The sequence below is a fragment of the Thamnophis sirtalis genome, unplaced genomic scaffold, assembly GCF_051295495.1.
Source record: "Thamnophis sirtalis isolate CommonGarterSnake01/CBP01778 unplaced genomic scaffold, rThaSir2_p1.2 scaffold_9, whole genome shotgun sequence".
Lineage (NCBI taxonomy): Eukaryota > Metazoa > Chordata > Lepidosauria > Squamata > Natricidae > Thamnophis > Thamnophis sirtalis.
This window is the reverse complement of record NW_028261389.1, coordinates 62,449,074-62,473,931: the sequence shown is the minus strand read 5'-3', so window position 1 is coordinate 62,473,931 and position 24,858 is coordinate 62,449,074. Positions and strand designations below refer to the sequence as shown.

At 41.4% G+C, this 24,858-nt stretch overlaps 1 protein-coding gene across 1 annotated transcript in view; it reads right to left on the bottom strand.

The window, feature by feature from the left end:
• MAPK11 (mitogen-activated protein kinase 11) overlaps positions 1 to 24,360 on the bottom strand; it is a 45,569-nt gene extending 21,209 nt beyond the window's left edge. The window contains exons 1-3 of the mRNA XM_087722149.1: positions 24,194 to 24,360; positions 3,874 to 4,003; positions 2,327 to 2,385 (exon numbers count right to left, since the gene is read on the bottom strand). Coding sequence (XP_087578275.1) covers positions 2,327 to 2,385; positions 3,874 to 4,003; positions 24,194 to 24,306 — 302 coding nt within the window. The 5' untranslated portion in view covers positions 24,307 to 24,360. The remainder of the gene's footprint in view (positions 1 to 2,326; positions 2,386 to 3,873; positions 4,004 to 24,193) is intronic.
• Between the last annotated feature and the right edge of the window lie 498 nt (positions 24,361 to 24,858).

Genomic DNA, 24,858 nt, shown 5'->3' with positions numbered 1-24,858 from the left:
GCATTCACATATTAAATGTGAAACAGTTTCGACTTTGTCGTTGCATAGTTGGCAGTTTGGATTGTCATTATTGTTGTTGTTGTTTCACAGTCTGGGACTGGTAAAACCTTAACAGTTCAAGTCTTAACCAAGGGTTTTTTGATTTTGTTATTATTATTTAACTCTAAAGGTAAAAAGTATCATTGCAAGACCTGCAGGAATAAAGTCAATTGCAGAGCCAGCTTCAAAATGCTTTACGGGGGTAGAGGAATGGAAACAATACTACACCAACATGCCTATAGGAACCTAATTTCCTTTTAGTTTACTATAGCATGTAAAATTCCTCAGAGGGATAACTAGGTTAGTTTCCTGGGGCAAAAACAAGAAATACCAAGTCCTGTAGCATGCCAAAAGCTAATCAACTTAACAAAGGTTATGTGATAATTTTTATTTATTTATTTTTTTTTATTTATTAAGGATTTATATGCCGCCCTTTTCCCTGAGGGGACTCAGGGCGGCTTACAACAATGAAGGGAAGGGAGTGCAAGACAAGACTTGAAAAAAAAGAATCGTGATTAAAAGAAATTAAACCATAAAAATACAACATTCACTCAACATTCGGGCGGGGTGAGAAATAATCCTATCCCCAGGCCTGACGGGATAGCCAGATCTTGAGGGCTGTGCGGAAGGCCTGGACTGTGGTGAGGGTACGGATCTCCACGGGGAGGTTGTTCCATAATGTCGGAGCTGCAACAGAGAAGGCTCTCTTCCGCGTAGTCGCCAGTCGGCACTGACTGGCGGATGGAATTCGGAGGAGGCCTACTCTGTGCGATCTGATGGGACGCAGGGAGGTGATTGGCAGGAGGCGGTCTCTCAAATAGTCAGATCCACTACCATGGAGCGCTTTATAGGTAGTAAGTAAGACCTTGAAGTGCACCCGACGATCCACAGGTAGCCAGCGCAGCTCACGGAGGATTGGTGTAATATGGGCGAACCGTGGTGCGCCCATAATCACTCGCGCGGCCGCGTTCTGGACTAGCTGAAGTCGCCGGATGCTCTTCAAGGGCAGCCCCATGTAGAGCACATTGCAGTATTCCAGCCTAGAGATCACAAGGGCTCGAGTGACTGTTGTGAGAGCCTCCCGATTCAGGTAGGGCCGCAACTGGCGCACCAGGCGAACCTGGGCAAATGCCCCCCTGGTCACAGCCGACAAGTGGTGGTCAAAACTCAGCTGTGGGTCCAGGAGGACTCCCAAGTTGCGGACCCTGTCTGAGGGGAACAGATTTTGCCCCCCCAGCCTGATCGATGGAACGTCAGCCAAATTTTTGGGAGGAAAACACAACAGCCACTCGGTCTTTTCCGGGTTGAGTACCAGTTTGTTAGCTCTCATCCAGTCTTTAACAGCCTCAAGGCCCCGGTTCATCACGTCCACCGCTTCATTGAGTTGGCACGGGGCGGACAGATACAACTGCGTATCGTCCGCATATTGATGGTACTTAATCCCGTGCCTCCGAATGATCTCGCCCAGCGGTTTCATGTATATGTTAAATAGCAGGGGGGACAGAACCGAGCCCTGCGGCACCCCACAGGTTAGGGGCCTCGGGGACGATCTCTCCCTCCCCACTAACACCGACTGCGACCTGTCTGAGAGGTAGGAGGAGAACCACTGTAAAACAGTGCCGCCCACCCCCACCTCCCGCAGTCGTCGCAGAAGGATACCATGGTCGATGGTATCGAAAGCCGCTGAGAGGTCGAGGAGAACCAGGATGGACGCATAGCCTCCATCTCTGGCTCTCCAGAGATCATCGGTCAATGCGACCAAAGCGGTTTCAGTGCTGTAACCGGGCCTGAAGCCAGACTGGAAGGGGTCAAGATAGTTAGCTTCCTCCAAGGTACGCTGAAGCTGTAAGGCCACCACCTTCTCAACAACCTTCCCCAGAGAGGGGAGGTTGGAGACTGGACATAATAAAGTGGTTAGTTATTAAGATGCTCTAAGTGAGTTGTTTTCTTAAGCATCTTAATCCATTTAACATTCCTTTAAAAATTGCTCCCCTTACAAAAGAAGATTAAACAAAAAGATCATTCATCTTACAACATCCTACTTCCAGTAGCAAGCCAAAACTCATTTTAACTTTCTTCATATCAGAAAACTGTATACCAATAGGTGTACTTCATCATAATTAAATATTTTGAGGTTCGACAGATGCAACAGAAAATGTTAATTACATATTTCATTATATCACTGAAATTAATTCTACTTATAAACATTTGATTTTGGCTCTCTAATGCCAATGCTACGCATCCCAATAACTTGCCAACTATCAATTCTAATTTAAACTTTACTTACACTTCGTTAAAATTTTCTATTGATGCTGCAGGTGTAAAAACATCTAGTAATCCTATAACCTGAAACAAAAAATAATAATTCTATTTTATCGAATGAAATGCATAAGATACTACAAGATTTTACACTCTGTATTTGCAGGTTGCTAGACAAAGACAATGGAGACTAGAAACAGTAGTTTGGCATACTTTAGTCAACAATATCAATTGTAAAAACTGCTGAATTCTAATTGCTAAGAGTGCAATTTTACTTACAGGTTAATTAGGACTGATTTTCTTCTTCTTGTAGCTCAGATTCAGATTGCTCCCAACTCAGAAACAGGTTTTAAGAGGTATCTGCCTGTTCATTACTATGTCTACCCACCTCCTATGACCTCCTATCATGCTTTAAATAAGTCACCATCTTTCATTTACCTTTTCTTTTTTTAAAAAAAAGCATTTAACAATAGAGTAAAACATGAAAATATTGATTTATAGAGCAGGATGAAGATACTGATATTGTCACTGGTTTCTACACAACCAGCATTGTGGCTACCTATATATACTCCTGGTTGATTTGGGAAAGATTCAACCTAGGGGGAAAATGGCACTTTGTTCTACTTCACAATCTATGCCCAAATTAAAATTTATTTGGGTTTGTCACTCTAATTTGCAGTAAAACTTTGATATGTATGCACAATCCTGGCTTTTCAAAATTGGATGGAAAAGACAAATTTAATCTGGCCTTCTGAAAAAATAGGTGTGAAAGGAACAAAAGAAAGAAGGGAATATATGAGACCCACCCTTTTTGAAATTATTAGGGCTATTATAACTGAACTAGTTCTGTACTCTATAATTATTGCAAAGCAAGCTCAGCTCTTTCTTAAGCAAGAAAAAAAACTTAATGAAATAAAACTTTTCAAGTGAATCCCTGTATATGAATTAGGTTATTTGATCTCACATTATAAATGAACTGATTTTTTTTGTGTGTGTGTGTGGTACAATTAAAATGTTAGCAGTTGATGCTAATCATGTAAAAAAAAAGTTCTACATTATTGGTAAATGCATCCCCCCGGCCCCCGCATTTGTATCTCAAAATTCAGCCTTCCCCAAAACACTAAAATAAATGCATTTTTGCTATATTTGTTTTGCAGGAATAACTTTAAAAATATCTTTAATGCTATCACTGTAAATTGTCCGAAATAATTAAAGCCACCGTTCGGGGGGCGGGAGGGAGGGATAGATCAAAAACAAAATGCAGTCCATCCTTATTCTTCAGTACTCTTCATTTACCAATATTCCAGTCCTCTTAAAATGAACACTAAATGGTTACCTGAATCAAACTGCTCAGACCTGCTAAAGCCTGCTTCTGTTAGAACCACAAACCAGATCTTCACTTGAATGTAAGGTTAACTGAGGATACACACCAGTGTAACAAGTGTTCAAGTGTTTCTGCTAAATTATCCTTCTATATGAATGTGGGATTTTCTGATTACTGCTTCAGTAAAACCGAACAAAAGACAAATGGCCATTTTCTATCGGAGGTTTACATAACACCATCTTTCCACTTACATTTTCATGTTTCATGTGCTTGAGTAATCTAAGCTCCCGGTAAGTCCTTCTAGCATGAATAAGAGACTGGAAAGGTCTTGAAAGCTTTTTGACTGCCACCTTCTGCCTTGTTTTGGTATCATAGGCTGAACTGAAACAAAATCAAAATATATTTCAAAATTCATCTCAAACGTTTCAATTTATTTTCACATTTCAAACTGAAACCAGCAATTATTTTAGTTCTATTTTCGAACCGTTATGGCCATTCATTCGTTTCATGAAAAATGCAACTTTATTAGAACTTGGCTTCATTTTGCACATCGTTATTAAACATTAAACATCCATATATAACCATGCTATTTAACTAGCAATGACGCAGCAATTCTACAATACGCCTTTCTATCAATCTATCTCAAACACATAGAAAGGGAATTTCCCAGAATTCCTCTGTATCCCTTTCTAGCTTCTAGTTCAGGGACCGGCTTAAACATTCAAAGAGCCACAAAGGTCCTAACTGGAAGTCCCCTGTTCAATTCTGGAGCCAACCGGAAGTCTGGTTCTCCCACCAGAGAGTCTCCTCCTAACACGGCATCCTTTTTCCTCTGTCCTAATTGAAATCCCTATCAATTGTGGAGTCGACAGGCGACAGGAAGCTGCAGCAGAGGGATGAAAGAGCCACGTGTGGCTCAGAGCTGCAGGTTGCTGACCCCTGTTCTCATTTTATGGCACTGCAATTAATTTGAGTAAGATATTACATATTTTTACAAACAGATCAACAATTTCAGTTTAAAAGAAGATGTCATCAGAAACTGGTGATTGGTTACAGTGCATTCATTATAGGTGGGGGGCAAGGATAGTTGATACGCAAAATATTCATTGCAACGCTTATTGCAAAGCCTCTCAACTATCAAACGACACCAATCGGGCTCTGTCGACCCTTGGGACTGGCGTCCCCTTGGGTATATCCAGCCGAAACAGCTTCCATGGATCGCCGTATCCGTATCGCGACTTGCTGCACCACCTGACCACCCTAGCCCAGGACCGAAAACAGTGGCGTCAAATTTCCATGGAAGTCGCCTATACCCACGATGGGTGAAGAGGTGTCAAGTACAAGTACAAGTACATTCATTATAGGTGTCATGAAATAGCTTGCCTTGTTACCTCAATTTGCTTTGTTTCTTTCTTCCCTGAGAACAGAAAGAACAGGTAACCTATTATTCTGTATCCTCTGCAGTAAAGAAAGAGACAAAGAACTCATTGAGGTTCCCTGCAATATTCACAACCTCCTCAAACATCCATTTTACATATCCTCCAACAGCCCAGCTGTTCTGTTGCTCATTTTGTGTTTCAAATATATATAAAGAAATTATTGTTTCCTTTAATAGTTTTTGCCATATGTTCTTCAAATATTATTTTTGCAGTCCTTATCATCGCTTACATTTGGAGCTGATCAGAGTTTGAGCTCCTTTTTTCCTTACAATTTTTCCTTATCTAGAAGCATGACTTCTTAACTGTTATAGCTTCCCAGATGCTACTACTGGGAAGCCATGTTAGCCCTTTTCCTCCATTTGGTTGATCTGTTTTTCTACTGCAGAATACGATCTAGCAGAGAATTAGTTACTATAGCTTTAATTAACCTTCAGGCACTATGAAGTGATACGAGTCTCTCTTCACTTTTCCTTTTTGGTGCCTTTTTTCCCTACGAGTTCTTTCGTTTCTGAAATGCTTCTCCTGCTGAGTCATCAGTGACAGTGTTGGTCCTTACTAGCAGTTTTTCATTCGTGTGGTTGCTATACGTAAGAGCATTAGAGTCACTGTTTCCAAGTGGTTCTACAGAGGATCCTTGACACCGCTTAGAATTACAGTAAGTATAGAGTTGTTTCCCCTCTAACTGGTTCCAAGACTATTCTCAGACACCATCACTTACAATTATTTAACAGTCTGGTTTCTTTGTCATCATCCATGCTTGAATGCCCCCAATCTATGCGCAGATAACTGAAGCCTCCCATTGTTACAATAACTTCTCCTCTGCATGCATTCCTAATTTCTTGCATTCTCTCAGGATCAATATTTTATCACAGGAATCTCATCTTCCAATGCTTTCTTAAGCAAAATCTCTCTCTGACCTCATCATTTCCTGTTCGGTATTCAGGACAAATCTGCATTCAGGAATGACTGTCTCACTATGTCAGGCCTATAGCCAGTTCCTTTTGGGATCTTTGGCCTGCCACACTAATATTCTATTCTACTATGCTGTTTCATTAGTGGGGTATTGGGAGGGGGATAGTAAGGAGTAGCATGTGATGTTGCCAAAATAAAATTCCTTTCTAGAATCCAAGGTCGTCCTTTGTCTCTACACCTGATCGGAACTGGATGGATGGAACTGCCAGCATGGCAGTGGAAGATTGGACCATGTGATGGACTTGTGGGTGTTGGGCAAGATCATGAACTCTCAATTGTGTGAGGAAAACCAGGAAGCTCAGATTCAGGTTTTCACAGCTGTGCCAACATGACTCTTTTAATAAATTGGAACTTAGAGCAATACTTTGCCTTGGACTCTGATTTAATTTTGGATGTTATTTGGAACTCTTACACACTATTTCACTGGGTTTTGTGTTCTTGTTCACAACCATTATTACTGCTACTGATTATTATTATTGTTGTTGTTGTTATTATTATTCATTAAACATGAAATTTAGTAAAGTGAACATTTAAAGATGTGTCACAAATACCATTGACTGGTGCTAATGGTTGATACGGATTGCTACCAGCATTCTAGGTATCAATCAAGTATCTTCTTAAAATATATGATGTTCCAAGTAGCTTAGTTTTTTGCAGTTCCGCTGGTGTTATTGCAGGAAGCTGCAATTTCTTGATATGTTTTGTAAAATTCTTGGACATGGTGCCAAGTGCCTCAATGACAATGGGTGTCACTGCTACATGTTTCATACATAGCTGTGTAGTTTCAAATTATTATTATTATTAAATGTTGGTATGGTTACCAACTCTATCCCTGATAAAAGTATTGGCCAGTACCCATTGGATAACTCCTACTGATCAATTTTAAAGTTGCCCTTTCATGTTTTTTATTTTAGGACCAGCATCCAGTTCAAGGGGAATCCATCTCTGTTCTGTAGGCTCAACTTCTCCCAAAACATTCCCCCGTGTCTTGTGAATTTAAATCTCTCTATAGCATTCCTTAAAAGTGTTATCTTAGCAGTTCTATACTATGACCTGCTACTTAACTCCTAGATCAGGACTGTCAAACCGCGTTGTCACATGACATATTGGGACTTCTTTCCTCTTCACTAAACCGGCCGGGGGTGTGGCCACCACTTGAGGCATCTGAGCCGTGAATTTGACAGCCCTGATCTAGACAGACAGACTGATAAATAGATAAATACATAGATTTTTGACAGTGATTAGACAAAACAAAACATATACAAACTAAAATAAATTTTTATTTTTCTGTTCTCAGGAAGGGAATGGACCACAAGCACTATCTCTTCCCCAGGACGATCTAAAGTTGATTGAGATAGCACAGGAAAGTTCTAATATTGGGAAAAGTAGAAGGAAAGAGATGTGGATGAAAAGGATGAAAGTCATGGACTCAGTTACAATGACACTGAGTGCATTGTTGGAAGATCTGAAAGATCTGTTTAGGGATTCATTGTCATGGAGAAACTCTACGTGGTCACTGGGAGCCAAAAGTGACTTGACGGCACATAACCACTCACACAAAGTTGAGTTAAACTTAACTCCTTATGCAGGAAGGGACCATCACTTGAATGTCGCCAGTGGATCCAGTTCAGAACCAGAGAAACCTTAATTCATATAGGGCCATGATGGCAAACCTATGACACCTGTGCCACAAATAGCACGCAGAGCCCTCTCTGCAGGCACACCAGCTGTTGCCCCAGCCCAGCTCCACTGCACATGTGCCTCCCACCAGCCAGCTGGTCTCTGGGTCTCTGCCTCACATGCGTGAGGGTGTGGTGCATGTGAGGGGTGTGCATGTGCATGCACAGGGGGGCAATGGGCATTCATTTTGGGGCCTCGTGCAGTGCCCCTGTGCCCCATTCTGCACCAGAGTTTCAGGCCCAAAACGGGGCGCGGAGGGCCTCATACCAACCTGGAAGCCAAAAATAGGTGTGGGGGGGCAGGGAGGAGGGCACTTGCATTGCATTTTGCGTTTTCGAGCATGTGCACTTGCTTTGGGCACTCAGCACCTAAAAGGTCAACCATCACTGATATAGGGGCATCAGCAACTCTTTATAAATGTTCCCCCAGGTTAATCTTTCAGGAACAAAATACTTAATGAAAAAACTGAACTGTTCCCAGATTCTCCTGTTCAGATTGCATTTTCCCAAAATAGTCTTGAATATCTGAATTAAAGCTAAAACATTTCTGATATATGAACCTTAGTTATGCTTTCTTTTGGGGCAAGGGAACTATCCCAAGTTTTGTCTTTAATTTTTTTGTAAAAGCAACCTTTGATATACAACAAATTTTTATGTTTTTTATAATAACCATCCAAGGATTATTCCCAAGTGATACCTCTTTTCCATCTACCTTGACAAATACCCAGAGAATCAGTCTCCTTAATTTGGCTTCCTATCTTCAATGTCTTCCATGAAAGGTTGCCTTGGGAGTATTGAGATCTGAATTCTGGGCCCCTAGTGAACGGATTGGAGCCTGTATTCATTAGTGAGTCTGCCACCCTGTCTAGATATATATCAAATGCTAATTATGCCTGCCAAATATTGATATGCTGTAATGTAATCGTGTAATGTACATCATTAATTAAAATCTACCAATTTAAATGCTATAAAAAAATTGCTCCAGGCGCCACTGGCAGTAAACAAGCTTTCACAATAAATGCACAAGGCTTTGATCATTTAAGTTAACCTTGGGTGATTCTTCCTTCTTTCAAACAATAATAGCCACTGTCATCAACCAGAAGCAAAACAATCAAGACTACAAATATTGGTCCTGTGCATATTTGCTCAATTTAAGCATGACAGGTCATTTAAGTAACCTGTCGTGCTTAGAACTCAACTGATATTTCACAATTTGAACATTTAAAGTTCTTTTTCTAAAATATATGTTGCTAACCTACCTAGTAAAGCATTTGTAAGTGTTGGACATTGAGATTTAATGAAGCATTGCATTGAGTAATTTATCCCGCTGTAGAAATCCAGGAATTCTATGCTGGAAAGTATATAGGATTGCATGCAGGTAAGTGAGTGTGCTGCCAAAAAAAGAAATAGGCAGTTCCTTTGTATCAGCATGCTCAGATTCCCAGTAGATGCGTGGCACGACAAAACCGCGCTACGCAAAATAGCGGAGATTAAATCGCGTCACTAAAGTCGCGACGTCATCATCGCGCGTCATCACCGCGGGGACAACAGCGCGGTGACAGAAGGGCGTTCTACATGCTTCGTTCTTTGCCTCCAAAGGTAGCCCTCCTCCTCCAGCTGACAGCGGCAGCGGGCACGGGGCAAAGCGGGCTGCCCAGCAGCAGCAGCAGCCCGCGGGAAGGGTCCAGCTCAGCCGCGGGGGGCAGCAGGAAGCCCGCGGGGGGCCCGAGCAGGGCCGCCGACGCTGGCGGTGGAGGAGGATGCAGCAGCGGCAGCGGCTGAGGCTCTCCCGGGGCCGGCGAAGCGGGCTTGCCCGGCAGAGGCAGGCTGCCCTCTTCTTCCTCAACAACATCTCCTTGGATGGGCGGCCGCCGCCACCGGGCAAGCCCGCTTCGCCGGCCCCGGGAGAGCCGCCGCCGCCGCCCGCCCTGCCTCTTCCTCCGGGGGAGGCGCCGGCGGCAGAGGCCGCCCGTCCAAGGAGATGTTGTTGAGGAAGAAGAGGGCAGCCTGCCTCCGCCGGGCAAGCCCGTTTCGCCGGCCCGGGAGAGCCTCAGCCGCCGCCGCTGCCGCGTCCTCCTCCGCTTCCTGATGCCCCCCGCGGCTGTGCTGGACCCTTCCCGCGGGCTGCTGCTGCTGGGCAGCCCGCTTTGCCCCGTGCCCGCTGCCGCTGTCAGCTGGAGGAGGAGGGCTACCTTTGGAGGCAAAGAACGAAGCATGTAGAACGCCCTTCTGTCACCGCGCTGTTGTCGCGGCGGTAGGGTCGTTTTTTAATTAGCGCTTCGGACGCCGCGGATTTGCCTCCGCACTTATGTCGGCGCGGATAAGGGCATCGCGGTTTTGTGGTGGAACCAGTAGATGCAAAGTAACAACTTTTCTTAATAGGAGAGAAACATAGTGAGCTGATGAATCTTTCCATATTTGTTTTAGGCGAGATAGAGCACATATGCATGCATGCATGCGTGTGCGCATGCACATATGGAGGGAGGGAGGGAGAGACAGAGACACACAGAGAGAGAGAGAGAGAGAGAGAGAGAGAGAGAGAGAGAGAGAGAGAGAGAGAGAGAAAGGGAAACAAAGTATTTAATATCCAAAATGTTGGCACTCAAGCGTAGTCCCAATCATCCTAAAAGTCTTTAAAAAAGTCATTTTGATTGTTCATTACAAACCTCTGGAAATCTTTCCTACTGTCTTACTCTAGATTTCCTAAGGCTAAGTGCTTCCTGGTCAAACCCTTTTGAGTTCAGTTAGAACAACAGACTTCCGGTTGACGTTGCGGCTTGAATATATAGGTTTGAATATAAGGTTTTTGGATTATTGGACAAAATGAAACTAAACGAGATGCTCCACCAGCAAGAAATGAGTGGAATTTGAGAAGAAACGGCATCAATAACTCAAGAGTATTAAGGATACTATGACAAGAAGCTACAAGGAGATTATGAATAAAATGCAGAGCATAGATGAAGAGCTGGAAAATATAACACAAAGGACAAGCGACCAAGACATTCAGGAAGAGGAGGAGCCAATTGAAAGAGTAGATGAAAAAAACAGAACAAACCAATAAACAAAATGAGATGAAAAGAAGGAGATGAAAATAAAATAATGACTGATGATACATGCCGAGTATTTTAAGGGAATTAAAAGAGGAACTAGAGTTACAGGAAGGCTTTTTTGGACGAGAGATAGGGCAAGAGTAGATATTTTGAAAATTAGATAATGGAGTAGGACAGAGAAAGGAGAAATGTTTAACATGATTGGTCAAGATGTGGAAGCAGATAGAGATAAAGATCCAAGAGAGGAATATGGGAGGCAAGCTAAGAAGCAAACAAGGGTTTGTTTAAGGGACAAGTGGGCAAGGGACGATGGATAGAAAGGGAATATTTTTAAATATAATAGTGGCATAATTAAATGCTAGAATAGGGATGGAAACTAGAAAAGGGGGATTAATGGAATACATATTTTTATATAATAAGGTGAAGTAATAACAAGGGGAAATCAGAATTGAATCATAGCAGTATTAAGCATGTTTGAATAATATGGTGATTGGCATAAAAATAATATGTCAAAATATTGAATAATTAAATAATGGTAGATTATAACTTAACATAAATATGTGTATTATTATTAGAACCATATAATAAGCCTGTTAAATGTAACAAATATTATTACTAATATTTTATTTGTAGTAAAAGAAATGACACTCAGAATATGATTGGCATAAAAATAATATGTTGAAATACCGAATAACTAAATAATGAAAGATTATAATTCAACCAAAATATGTGTACTATTACCAGAAGTATATAAGCTTGTCAACTGTAGTAAATATGAATATTATTTTATTTGTACTAAAATGTAAGACTCTCAGGTGCCATACTTTTCATGCATTGCTATGTTTGTAAAAATAATAAAAATAAAAAAAACTTTAAAAAAATAAAATAACAATTAAAAAAACCAGAGACTAAAGGTAAGCTTCCAGGGATAGACTTCAGTGTAGAGCACTCTCAAAGAATTATGTCATTAACAAGTTTGTGCAAATAGCAGGCATGCATACCCACCACTTGCAAAAATGGAGCATGTGCACACATGCTCACATACTGCTCGTGCAAGTGGGAATGTGCATGCCCCCTTGCCCACCACTTCTGTGGCCCGGTTCTGAACAGCTCAATGCCCAGTAGTGGGCCACACGCGAGGGTTGGGACCACTGCCATACAGAAATGCAACAAAATTCTGGTTAGTTTGTTGTTATATGGAAAGCCTTTGCTATATTTTTGTACTGGCAACCCCTTCCCTAGTTTGATTTTCAGAAGCATGTCTTTGAATTGAAAGCATGTGAGAGAGAGAGAAAAAATGAGGAATTTGAAGCAATTGAGTAGAACTAGTTAAAAGTGAGTGTTTTATTTGTTGAAGTTATTTCCATGAAAGTCTTTTTTGCACAGTTCTGCATTCCAAACACTATTTTCAAATGTTCTCCTCCCAAACCCTCTTCCTCTATTTATGCCCCTGAGGGATTATAAAACATTTTGCTGATTCCAATGTGAATTATGTTACTGAGCATAATAAAACTCCTTGTGCACAGTCCTGGGGATGAAAACAACGAATGGGGCTTTACTAAGGAAAGTCTTATTAGGCATCACGTAGCTTGATCATGGCAAGCTAGAAAACTCAAACGTTTTACTAAATTCTGTGGAATTCATCACCTAAATATAGAGCTACAGTATCTTTAATAAAGATTTAATGATAAAATACCAACTATTCAATTCGTTAAATAATAATCCCAACTATCTTTTGTTTTTGAAAATATCAGCATGTAATAGCACTAAAGTGACCCTGTCTTAGTTCAGAGGTTGAGCCATGTTGCACCTACTTAATACTTGTAAGGGAGACTTATCAAGATGAAGTAGCAATAGCACTTAGACTTATATACTGCTTTACAGTGCTTTACAGCCCACTCTAAGCATTTTATAGAGTCAGTATATTGCCCCAACAATCTGGGTCCTTATTTTACTGAACTTGGAAGAAAGGAAGACTGAGTCAACTTGTAGATTGGGAAATTGAAAAAAAAAACACTTTGTGGAAAAAGACAAAAGCAAGCCACTTTCCAGAAAAAACTATGTGGATACATGCCAGGGATTCAAAAATTTTAGCAAGGGGTTCTCTGCCTGGTTGCTGGGTAGGCGTGGACATGTTGGGCATGGCCTAGTCATCTCCTGCACATGGCGGGGGGGGGGGATTTTTGCCCTTCCCGGTCTCCGGAAGCTTTCCTTGAGCCTCTGGGAGGACGAAAACAGCCTCCCCAGGCCCTCTAGAGGCCAGAAATGGCCTTCCCAAACTTCCAGTAGGCCCATTTTTTGCCCTCCCTGAGTCTCCATACGTGACCTGCACTTACCTGCATTCAAAATGGGCCGCATGTGGACGCCTGGGATGGGAGGGTGGGCGTGGCCAGCCAGGAGTGGGATTTGGCGGTTCTCTGAGCTGCACATAATCTTAGAGGTTCTCCCAAACCTCTGTGAACCCCCAGCAGCTCACCCCGGATACATCCATGACTTCAGCTTTGTGTTTGAGAGCTGAACTCCACAGAATTTAGTGAAACTTTGAGTTTTCCAGCTGATCATGATCAAACTATATTATACCTGATAAGACTTTCCATAGTAAAGTCTTATTCATTGGTTTCATCCCCAAAGCTCTGACAATATAATTCACATTGAAGTCAAGCTTGACTAAACCAAATCAAAACAAAATCTTTACTATTTATTTTGGAAACTACTTCTTCATCCATTAGTTTCATTAGAGAAGACCGAACCCATGCTCCAGTTCAATGTTACTAGCATATCCCCACAACTAAATATCCAAGGAAATATTAGTTCAGACATTGCATACAAGTTTACCAGCAGAATTTTAAGGACTGATCACATACTATATACCTATCAAGAAAGTTAAATGACTTTGAAAACCAAACAACTTCCCTGTATGACAAGCTAAATAGGAAAAAAAGGCTGGCGAAAACTTAAGTCTATCTCTCTGTATTGCAAGCTGCCCTGATTCTTCCCATATGCCATTACCAAAGCCTAATTCCTTGGCTTTAATAAGGGCTTGGATGTGACATGCCTCTAGACACAGATCATCTCCTATTATTTTGTTCTTGTCCTAGTTGTAAGAGGAAATACAAGTCAAGATTGGGAATATCACTATTGCGTCTGCCGAAAGATTCCTCTTTTCTTGGAACATAAATTGTAGCTACACCCATTCTCCATGAGGCATACTCAGTTGTGCAGAACAAAAGGGAGAAAAGGTAAGGTTAGCAAAGTCTGTGCAAACCAGAAGGATTTCAGTGGTATTCTTCAATTCATTCTCTCCAATTAGAGGGGTTGTGGCCCAGCATCTAGAGAATACAATGTCATAGGAAGCTACAAAGAAGTAACAGATGTGCTCAACTGCAATTTGTAAACATGTGAATGTAATGCTACGATTCATCGGTTCAAAGCCAAATACACACATACACATATCAGACCTTAGAATTGTTTTTATGGCTTGACAGTTGTTACATTTAGGCAATTCTTTGTTTCATAGAAACTTGCAGCATCTAAAAACAGTCTTTTAGATCACAAGGAACCCTTGCAGGAAAATCTTTGGTTGCTAACAAGAAAGAAAGTACATTTTTGTGCATCCCAAGAATTCTCTAAATTGAAACGGAGAATTTGCTGACGTGAAGGACAGATAACAAACACATTCTTTGTACTGAAATTCGAGCTAAAATACTATGTTATTCAAGCTCTATGCTGGAATTCAGAAATATGTTTCTGTATCTTAAGAAATGCAAAGTTTCAATGTCACATTAGGACACTTGTTTATCTGATATGGATTGTGAGGAAGTGGTATTTTCCTATAATACCCATGTAGAATACTAGATTTTTTTCAAAGATAAATGTGAACATATAGATTTTTTAAAAAAAATGTTTTTATGTTTTGTTACTGTATATGAGAAATCTGTGGGGAATTAAATAATTCTTATGTTTTACATAAATTAATTCTGAACCTGAAAATCAGAAATAGGTTGTTAACTGAGACCAGCAATTTTCCATCTTTGGTTCTGAATGTGGTCCTTCCTCCTTGGACTGCACAAGTTCATAACAGGTTCTTGGACTAACAGTTCCTATTCAAAATAATGTATCTTGTGTACCTATTGAAACCATTACTGAATTATAGCAAGCCTGCTCTTGTCACTCATGCCTTGGTCATCTCTCAATTGGATTATTGCAATCCACTGTACAGGAAACTGTTCCTGAAGACCATCAAGTTACATCTGCTTCAGAATACAGCAACTTAATCGGTTTTGGGTGCCCATTATTGCAAGAATGGCTGGCTGTTAGTTGGCTTTCAGGTGCAATTCGAGATGCCAGTTATAACTTTAACTTTAGCTCAGAAACTGGATACCTTCAAGACCACCTTCACCCAAAGGTCTCTGCCTACCCATTAAATTTAGAAGGGAGAACACTTTTTCAATTCCATTTCTAAAGGAGCAATAACATTTAGGGGTCACACGGACCCCTAAAATGCCTTCTGCATTGCCTTTCCTCCTCTTTGGAGAAAACTCCATTCCAGGTTAGATAAAGCACCAATCCTGGAATCATTTAGAGAAGCTGCTAAGATCTGGCTTTGTCAGAAAGCCTTTAGGATTGCTATAATGAAGGGTTCCCACCCTGCAATATGTGATTCAGAGGTGGTATTCAGCAGGTTCTGAACAGTTCTGGAGAACCGGTAGTGGAAATTTTGAGTAGTTCGGAAAACAGATAAATACCACCTCTGACTGGCCCCACTCCCATCTATTCTCTGCCTCCCAAGTCCCAGCTGATCCAGAGGGAAAGGGGATTTTGCAGTAACCTTCCCCTGGAGTGGGGAGGGACTGGAGATTTTACAGTATCCTTCCCCTGCCATGCCCACCAAGCCATGCTACACCCACCAAGCCATGCCCACATAACCAGCAGTAAAAAAAATTGAATCCCACCACTGATATGATTACTTTGTAATGAAGAATGATATTCGTCAGTGTGAAGATTAGAATGCTGTCATTTCTTTTCTTTTCCCACTATTATGAAGTTTTCACAGAGAGTTATTCACAACAAACAAAGTGAAAGATAATCAATGATCTTTTATACTCAATCATTAGTCGCTTCCAAGGTAGTTAACACATACAAAGCACAACACGCTATCCCCCACTTGAAAAAATGACAACAAAGTCTGGAGATGAGTTAACACTTCCCAGGTAATTGTACAATCCCTAATTACAAAAAGGATTCTCTCTGAGTTCAAAGGGTATCCAAAAATACAACCAAGGGTCAGTCACTAATCATATCTGAACCACATGTAAGCCATGAACTTGTTACACTAATTAGCAACAACATTATATTAACCTCAATCAAACATTGCATACATGCTGTTCAGAAACTGAATGAACGTATATTAAAGTTATTATCGCTGGGAACAAATTATTATTGATGGGAACAAATTTGTTACTGATTAATGAATTTTATCAAAGAAGTTGCTTGAGTTACCAGAACCTTTAATCTGAAATTAAATGACAGAGAAGTTAGGGACTAGAAATCTGATGGACTGCCAATGATAGGGAATATGATTTTTTGTCATCTTACAGGAGAGTGATACAAGTTACCATTCATTTAATGACTATTCAATGCTACAATGGCACTGAAAAATATGAGTTCCAACCAGTCCTCACACTTACGTTTCAGTCATATGACTGTGATCTAGGCACTTGGCAAGAACTCATTGCAGTGTCCTGTTAATACGTTTATCTCCATTTCCAGCTGGCATCTGCTGAGCAAAATCAATAAGGAAGTCTGAATTGAAGTTTGCAAATTGCAGTCATATGATGTCTCACTTAACCATCCACAGCAAAAGCAGGTTATAAAATTGGGTGTTTTCATATGATACCTCATTTAATGACCATAAAGGTAAAGATTCCCCTCGCACATATGTGTTAGTCGTTCCTGACTCTAGGGGGCGGTGCTCATCTCTGTTTCAAAACCGAAGAGCCTGTGCTGTCTGAAGACATCTCCGAGGTCATGTGGCCAGCATGACAAACTGCCAAATGCACAGGGAACGCTATTACCTTCCCACCAAAGGTGGTTCTATTTTTCTACTTGCATTTTTACGTGCAAGTAGAAACTGCTAGGTTGGCAGAATCTGGGACAAGTAACAGGAGCTCACTCTGTTACATGGCACTAGGGATTTGAATCTCTGAACTGCCGGCCTTTCTGATCGACAAGCTCAGCATCTTAGACACTAAGCCACCACATCCCTTTTTTAATGACTATACCATTTAACAATATGAGTACAGGACCCAAATGTGGCTGTAAGGGAAAGACCACCTTCATAAATCTCCCTGCGTCCTTGCAGAAACCATGAGAAACCCAAACTTCACATCTAAAGTTAGATATGAATCCAGTTTCTAACCCAGTATTTTCAGTCTAAGACCTTGAATCTGTCTTTTTCACTTTTATTTTGTCCATATTTACAGACATCATCTGGATTGTGGCAACCAATACTGACTTCAATGAATATGTTTGAATTTTAATATCACTACACAAATCCATTGTAATTTACTGAATATAAGAGTTTCAAATTCAAAAACAGCCATGCCTGGTATGATGGTTATGGTGCTGGACTAGGAGCAGGGAGATGTAGATTCTAGTTCTCTGTTAAGTAAGGAAATTGCCCTTGAGCTAGTCATTTCTTTTCAGTTCAAATCAGTGTCAACTGATAAACAAGACAACACCCCCCCATGCATTGATTAGCTTCACTACAAAAACTAAATAAGTGCACTGCAAAAATAAATGGACCCTGTAAACGTGCAGGATAGATGCTAAGAAAAATGATAACATTCCCTCTCAAGTGACGTGCATTAGGCATAAAATGGCAGAATAAACCTGAATTAGCAATATGGAAACTAGAAGGGGGAGTGCAAGCTAGAAACCTTTCAAAGCAATAATTGCTCCAAGAACAAAAGTCATGTGAAGATGACATTTACCCAGAGAAATACAGTACAACAATACAAGATTTGGATAACAGAAAAGTCTGAATCCCCAATTAGCTGCATCAAATAGCAATCCTTTTATATGCAACTGAGAATCAAATATATTCAAAATTATTCGATGAAGAGTTGAATGTAAATAGAAAGGTTGCTTAACTTTTGAGCATCCTAGTTCAAAAGAAAGCATTTTCCTACAGCATGAGGAGCTGCCTAAGGAAGAATGGAAAGACTTCTCAGTGAGCAACCCAAATTATGGACAATAGAATGGTTCAATTAAGAGATCAGAAATAATCTATTGTTGCAAGGAAGGCTTCAGTTTTGCAAAAGTTTGTAGTATAGCTTATAGCTTATGGGTTCTGCATTTTATTTCAAATGAGTACAGGTAGTTCTTGATTTACAATCACAATGGAGTCCAAAATTTATGTTGCTAAGTGAAACATTTGTTAAATAAATTTTGCCCCATTTTACAACCTTTCTTGCCACAGTTGTTAAGTGAATCATTGCAGTTGTTAAGTTAGTAGCACAGCTGTTGAGTGCATCTGGATTCCCCATTGACTTTGCTTGCCAGGTTATTAGAGGTAATCACATGACTCGGGGACACTGCAACCGTCATGAGTCACTTGTCAAGTGTCCGAATTTTGATCACATGACCATGAGGATGCTGCAATGGTTGTAAGTCACTTTATTCAGTTCTGCTTTAACTTTGAAGAGTTACTAAATGAATTGTTATAAGTCGAGGACTGCCTTGTATTGTTTCAACTGATAGTTTGGCCTGTTTTTGTATGAGTCGTCTCTCTTATAAACCACTTTTGCCAGAATCTGCATGTTGTACAAACATTACCAAGTTAGCAACATGAGACAAGCAAACTAACCAGCAAACTAACCTAAAATAGCCAATGTAGGACAGAAAACAGTAATTCTTCTTACCACTTTTACCAGTAGAATCTAAAGCAGTTGTTGAAATAATTCTACATATTGATACACTGCTACACTAGCTTCTCAGAAATTAAACTGTGCAATGACTCTGCAAAAACCACTGGCAAAAGTGGAAAGGAAGAAAAAAAAAATCGATGTTTGGACAGTCTACCTGAAAATACACTTTATTTTCTTATGATCATATAGCATTTCTTCTAACACTGTCCAAAGTGATTTCAAAAAGTGCCCAAAGCTGCAGATCACTCAGTAGTATTGGATATGAATAAATGTGCTTAAGAAATTTGTGATCACAATGAGATCATTTTCTAAGTGGTTGATATGTAAACAAAGGGAACCATACCTCATTAACACTGTTTTGTGGGGTTCAAAGGTTCAGTTGGTATGAAGAAGACATATCAATTGCCTTTCCTAGCGAGCTAGTCTCAGATAAGGTGAACTCATCTAAGTTAAATCTAAATATGGAGTACCAAAACGAAGAGAAGATATCCTTCTTCTCTAGTCCATATCAGACCAGAGGTGGTATTCAGCAGGTTCTGACCAGTTCTGGAGAATTGGTAGCAAAAATTTTGAGTAGTTTGGAGAACCAGTAAATACCATCTCTGACTGGCCTCACTCCGATTTATTCTCTGCCTCTCGAGTCCCAACTGATCAGGAGGAAATGGAGATTTTGCAGTAACCTTCCCCTGGAGTGAGGTGGGAATGGAGATTTTACAGTATCCTTCCGCTGCCACCATGCCATGCCCACGCTCACCAAGCCACGCCCACAAAATTGGTAGTAAAATTTTTTGAATCCCACCACTGTATCAGATGGCAGTTAGAATATCATGTTCAGTTCCGGATATCCCATTTTGAGAAAGACATCGACAAACTGGAGCATGTCCAGAAAAGAGCATTCAAGATGATAAAAAGAAGCTCCGGTGTGTTCAATCCAGAGAAAAGAAAAATTCATTTTCACTTCTGAGGATGATGTGTCTCCCCTACACTTTGTGATCCACACTCTGAATATGTTCTTGTATTCTTCCAATTTCCTCACCTCTAACCTAGGTTAAAGCTCAAATATTCAGGAGTTATTTGCACAATTTTAAAAATGCCCAAGCTGGCTTTGGAATGATTTTTATGGATTATTTAATTTGCCAAGGCCTGAAGAGAAGATTCTCTGACATAAAGTACAGTGGCTTTGTGATTCATCTTCATAGTAAGAATATGCCTGGTTATTTCTTTGTCTTCTGAAACCCAATTATACATCCTACCTCTTAAGAGAGATGAGCTTGGTGGGGACTTCAAGCAGAGCCTTTTGTATAGTCACACTTACTAATGGACTTTTATCTTGAATAGTTCAGGATCCCTCTCTCTCCCCACAGACCTTGAAACAGCCAGTAAAGTTTTTTACTGTGTGTGTGTGTGTGTGTGTGTATGAATGTATCAATTATTTTTAATATTACATAGTTACATTTCTCAGAAATAATGTATCTCTAGTTTCACACCTCCACTGATTAATCAGTTAAGACACAAGCTGTTCATTGCTAAAAGTCTGGTTTTTTGCCTGAAAGACAGAAAATGCAGATGCCATTTGAATGAATAATGACATTTACTACCACATATTGGTAAAAAACCAATGTCTATGGCTTTCCCAGTTGCAATGTATGGCTGTGAAAGTTGGACCATAAGAAAGGCTGAGTGCCAAAGAATTGAGGACTTTGAACTATGGTGCTGGAGAAGACTCCTGCGAGTCCCTTGGACTGCAAAGTGATGAAACCAATCAGTCCTAGAGGAGATCAACCCTGACTGCTCTTTAGAAGGCCAGATCCTGAAGAGGAAACACAAATACTTTGGCCGCCTAAGGAGAAGGAAGGACTCCCTGGAGAAGAGCTTAATGCTGGGAAAGATTGAGGGCAAAAGAAGAAGGGGACGACAGAGAATGAGGTGGCTGGATGGAGTCATCACTGAAGCAGTAGGCATGAGCTTAAATGGACTCCAGAGGATGGTAGAGGACAGGAAGGCCTGGAGGAATGTTGTCCATGGGGTCACGATGGATCGGACATGACTTTGCAACAACAACAACAACCACATACTACCAGACAGCCAGACCTTTCAGCTTTCACCATCTTCCTATTCATGTGATCAAATTATTCTTTTACTTGAAACTTCTTGAAAATCACTCTGATTTAATTCATTAGATGCCTATCCTTCCTGCTCTCTAAGAGTGTGTGGTAGCACAAAGGCCATGCTTTCCTTCAATCTTCCTCACAATCATAACCATTCAAGGAAGTCTGGTTTGAAAAGTAATAGTTGGTCCAAAGTTTCCCAGTGAGCTTCATATATAGGTGGATTTGAACCTGCCTTTCTCAGGTCTAGTCCAACTCCTTAACTTTACACCATACTAACTCTCAGTGATTGGCCATGTTGCATACTAGAATGTAGTGTAGAGGAAGCATTTACAAGAGTATTTAACACACAAAAGATCCCATTAACCCCCAAGGGAAAAAGTTTGCATGATTAATTGAATAATGGCTAAAGATCTCTTTGCACTTATCTCAGTTCTTGATGACTACAGGGATACATCCTAGCAGGTTTCTTAAAAAGAATGCAGAAGTTTGCTATTGCCTTGTCAGCAAATATATCAACAGAGTGACTTGCATAATTTCAGCAACAGTTATATCAAAATCAACACTTGGCTGTTACGGAGTACAGTTCAATCCTCAGTAAAGTTCATAAAAGCTTAATAAACGTAAAAGAGAGCTAAATGACTATGGAGATACTCAGTCATCCAGGTCATGGTTGTCCCAAATGTGCTTTTTCAAAAGACACTTTGTTTTTCCTTGAAGATGTTTCGTTTCTCATCCAAGAATGAGAAGTGAAATGTCTCCAAGAAAAAACGAAACCCAGTTGCCTTTTGAAAAAAATTATCTTTGGGTAAAAGAGAGCTACTACCTCTCTTATAGTCTGATCTATCCAGTCCATGTTTATAAAATGGTCAGCCAAATTCTCTGGGAATTTCTGAAGCAAGACATAAATATACCCTTGGTCATTTTACTTGGGCTTCTTGCCTTTGAACATGAAAGATCCAGAGCAAACAGTGATAAGCCAATTTTCCCAACAATGTTCTATTTGTCTTTTAAAACTAACTTAGCTCATAGCAATCAATACATCCTATGACAAATTCCAAATATTTGTAATAAAATCTTGTGAACTAATGATCTGTCTTTACATTGCTGCTGCCCAATTTATATGAGACAAAATTCTGCCTAGTCAGGTCATTCATCATATTTATGTTTTCATCATATTTATAAATTACTATATAAACTATACATATTATACAAATTAAACTCTTACCACTATCCACTAAAATCAACTCTTCTGGATAATTACAGAATTTTCATTAGGGTATATCTAAAAGTACTTTTCTCTCTGGCACCCAATATCTCTCCTTGTACTTTACTGCACTGAATCTTGCTTGCTGTTCTGCTAGTCATACATCCAACTTTAAGAGATTAAATGTCTGCGGTTTTTGGCCAGCTGTTTTAAACTTCCCTTTAGAATTATTTGGTGACATTCAGAAACTTGGCTACCTTACTGCCCAGGACAACTACACACATATTTTTAATAAGTTAAATAGTACCAGCTCTAAGATAAATTCCTTTCACATTGAAAACTTGTTCCATTTATTCCCAAACTCCATTTATTTCTGACTGCACAAAAGAAAACAAACAAAGCTAAGTTATGCTTTTTTCTTACAATGCATGTATATATTTTCTTTCTTCTATTAGCCACCCCAAGTCACATGCCTTGGTTTACTTTCCCCCAACCGATTTCTCATCTAGAGATTTGTTTAAACATGGCCTTTAAGCCTGAGGCCTAATTATAAACACTAATAACATAAACCTTGCTGCATAATTTTTAATTACTTGAATAACAGTCAACCCAAAGGAACACCACATGATATGTAGCAATCACATGATATATAAAGGGGAAATATAACAATTGTTTGAACTATGATCTTGCTCAATTCTCTATACAGTGCATTTTATTAGGGTTGGTGCATCACCCCAAAAATATTGCTAGCAGGTTCTAAAACAGCACTTCAGATTTGATCTCAATAACTGCAGGAAGAAAAGCATCCCCCAATTAAAGTCCTATTCCCGGTTGCAGTTCAGTGCAGAAAGAGGGAAGGTCTTTAAAAATAGCCTGGGGAAACCTCTTTTCGGTAGCTGGCATGGTCTGGGGTTACCCTTAGCAACCTGGGAAGAATTCCAGGCTGAATTGCATTGTGAAAGCCCTGTCTCTGCTCCAAAGCCCAGTGGGGGCAGGGAAGAGACAGGAATCTGAACACAAACCCACTGGGTTGCACAATTCAGAGCAACAAGCAAGACAAACAAAGCTCACTACACCGCACACCTTTTTGCACACCACCCATACACACTCAAGCTCTGCCTACACTTGCTCCAAACAAAAGATGGTCAACTCTGCCTGAAAAAGGTCCCGAGACTTTATTAAAAGCCCAGCCCTGCTCCATCTGCCTCATTACTTGCAGTTCTTTTTCAAGAGCATTTCGAGCGCCTCTTTTGATTCTCCCAAAATAAATTATTTTATCTACGCTAAGCAGGATCAAGTTCCATGCATTGATACCCACTTACCCCCACTTCCAAATATTTCCTCCATCCCACCCCCACCCCCCTTTTGGCCTATTGGTTCCTGCAAGCCATCAGCCACAGAATAAACACTTATTGTTAAGTCAAAACACCCCACCAAGGTAACCAGCCGTCCTTCTTTGGCACATTATCTAGGCCTGTAATTCAGGATGCTGCATGGCTCCTTCTCTCCACCCAAACTCCCCGCCTGCCTTCACTGTAACCCACTTGCCGGTGTGTACAAGTCGGTGAACCACACCACTAAACGAAGGGCTTGCGGGGTCGCAAAAACCCCCCTTCCTCTCCCCAAACGCACACAGGCGCGCAATCTCTCCCTCCCTCGCACGCACACACACTCAAACACATGCAGCCCAGACAAAATTAAAACTCAAGCTTGGCCTATTGTGTAAACTTAAGCACCAGGCTCTAAGTGACCTCCGTCCCCCGTCGTCGTCGTCGTCCCCCTCCCGACGCGTTTGTTTTTTAACACAAGTCGGCCTTGCTACCTGCCGGTGGCCACGGCCTCTCCCAGGCCCCCCCTCCCCCCAGCCCCTGTCAATTATTCCACGCCGGCAACCGGGGTCTCTTCAGATGCCGCCGGAGCCTTGCGCGGCTGTGGGTGTTCCCATTGTGCGCGTCCTCCATCTCCACACACGCCCAGCACAAGGAAGGCCGTGTGTGTGGTGTGTGTGTCTGTGTGTGTGTGTTTCTAGCGAGTTAAGCGATTCCGCATTGTTAGTTCCTAAATGCAGGGGCCGGGGGTTGTTACTCTAAGCCTTCACTTGGGGATCCTCCTCCCGCCCCGGATAGAGATGCCCGAAAGCGCATCCCGGCACCTGCCCTGCTGCCTCCCCCCCCCTCCGGCACCTTACCACACGGAGCCGTAGGCCCCCGAGCCCACGGGGGTCAAGTGCTGATAGCGCTGGGGAACCTCCCACACCGTTTTATTCAAATCCTGCTTATAGAAGCCGCCTCGCTCAGACATTTTCCGGAGCCGGCGACAGCAGCAGCGACTGAGTTACAGCTGGAAGTGGAAGAGCAAAACTGAGCCGGTGGGGAGGAGACCGGGGGAGGGGAAGGGAGGAGAAGGGAAGGGAGGAGGCCAACAGACGTCGCTGAGGAGATGGAGGAGGAGGAGGAGGGAGCGAAAGGAGATGAACGGGGCGGCTGAGCAGAGTAAGAAGAGGAGAAGCCGGGAGATGGATTTCCCGTTCCCGATCTGAATCCTGGCCGTTGGTTGAGCTGAGCAGCCTCACTGCCCGGCCTTGGTCGTTAAAAGAAAAAGGGTTGCTCCACGCAACGCTACTTTGCTTCCCCCCAAGTCGGCTCTTCCTTCCACGTGTTTCCCACTCCAATTCCATCGTTCTCTCTCCCCAGCACATCCAAGACTCAGAGATCATGGGGGTGACACATCAGGTGGAATGGAAGCTCCTATGCAAATCTAAAGGTAGACAGAGGGAGATGTCACAAGAAGAGGGATAGGTGTGCGCAGGCTCGCCAAACTAGTTTTTCCTATGTGTAGCTTCCCTAGGAATAG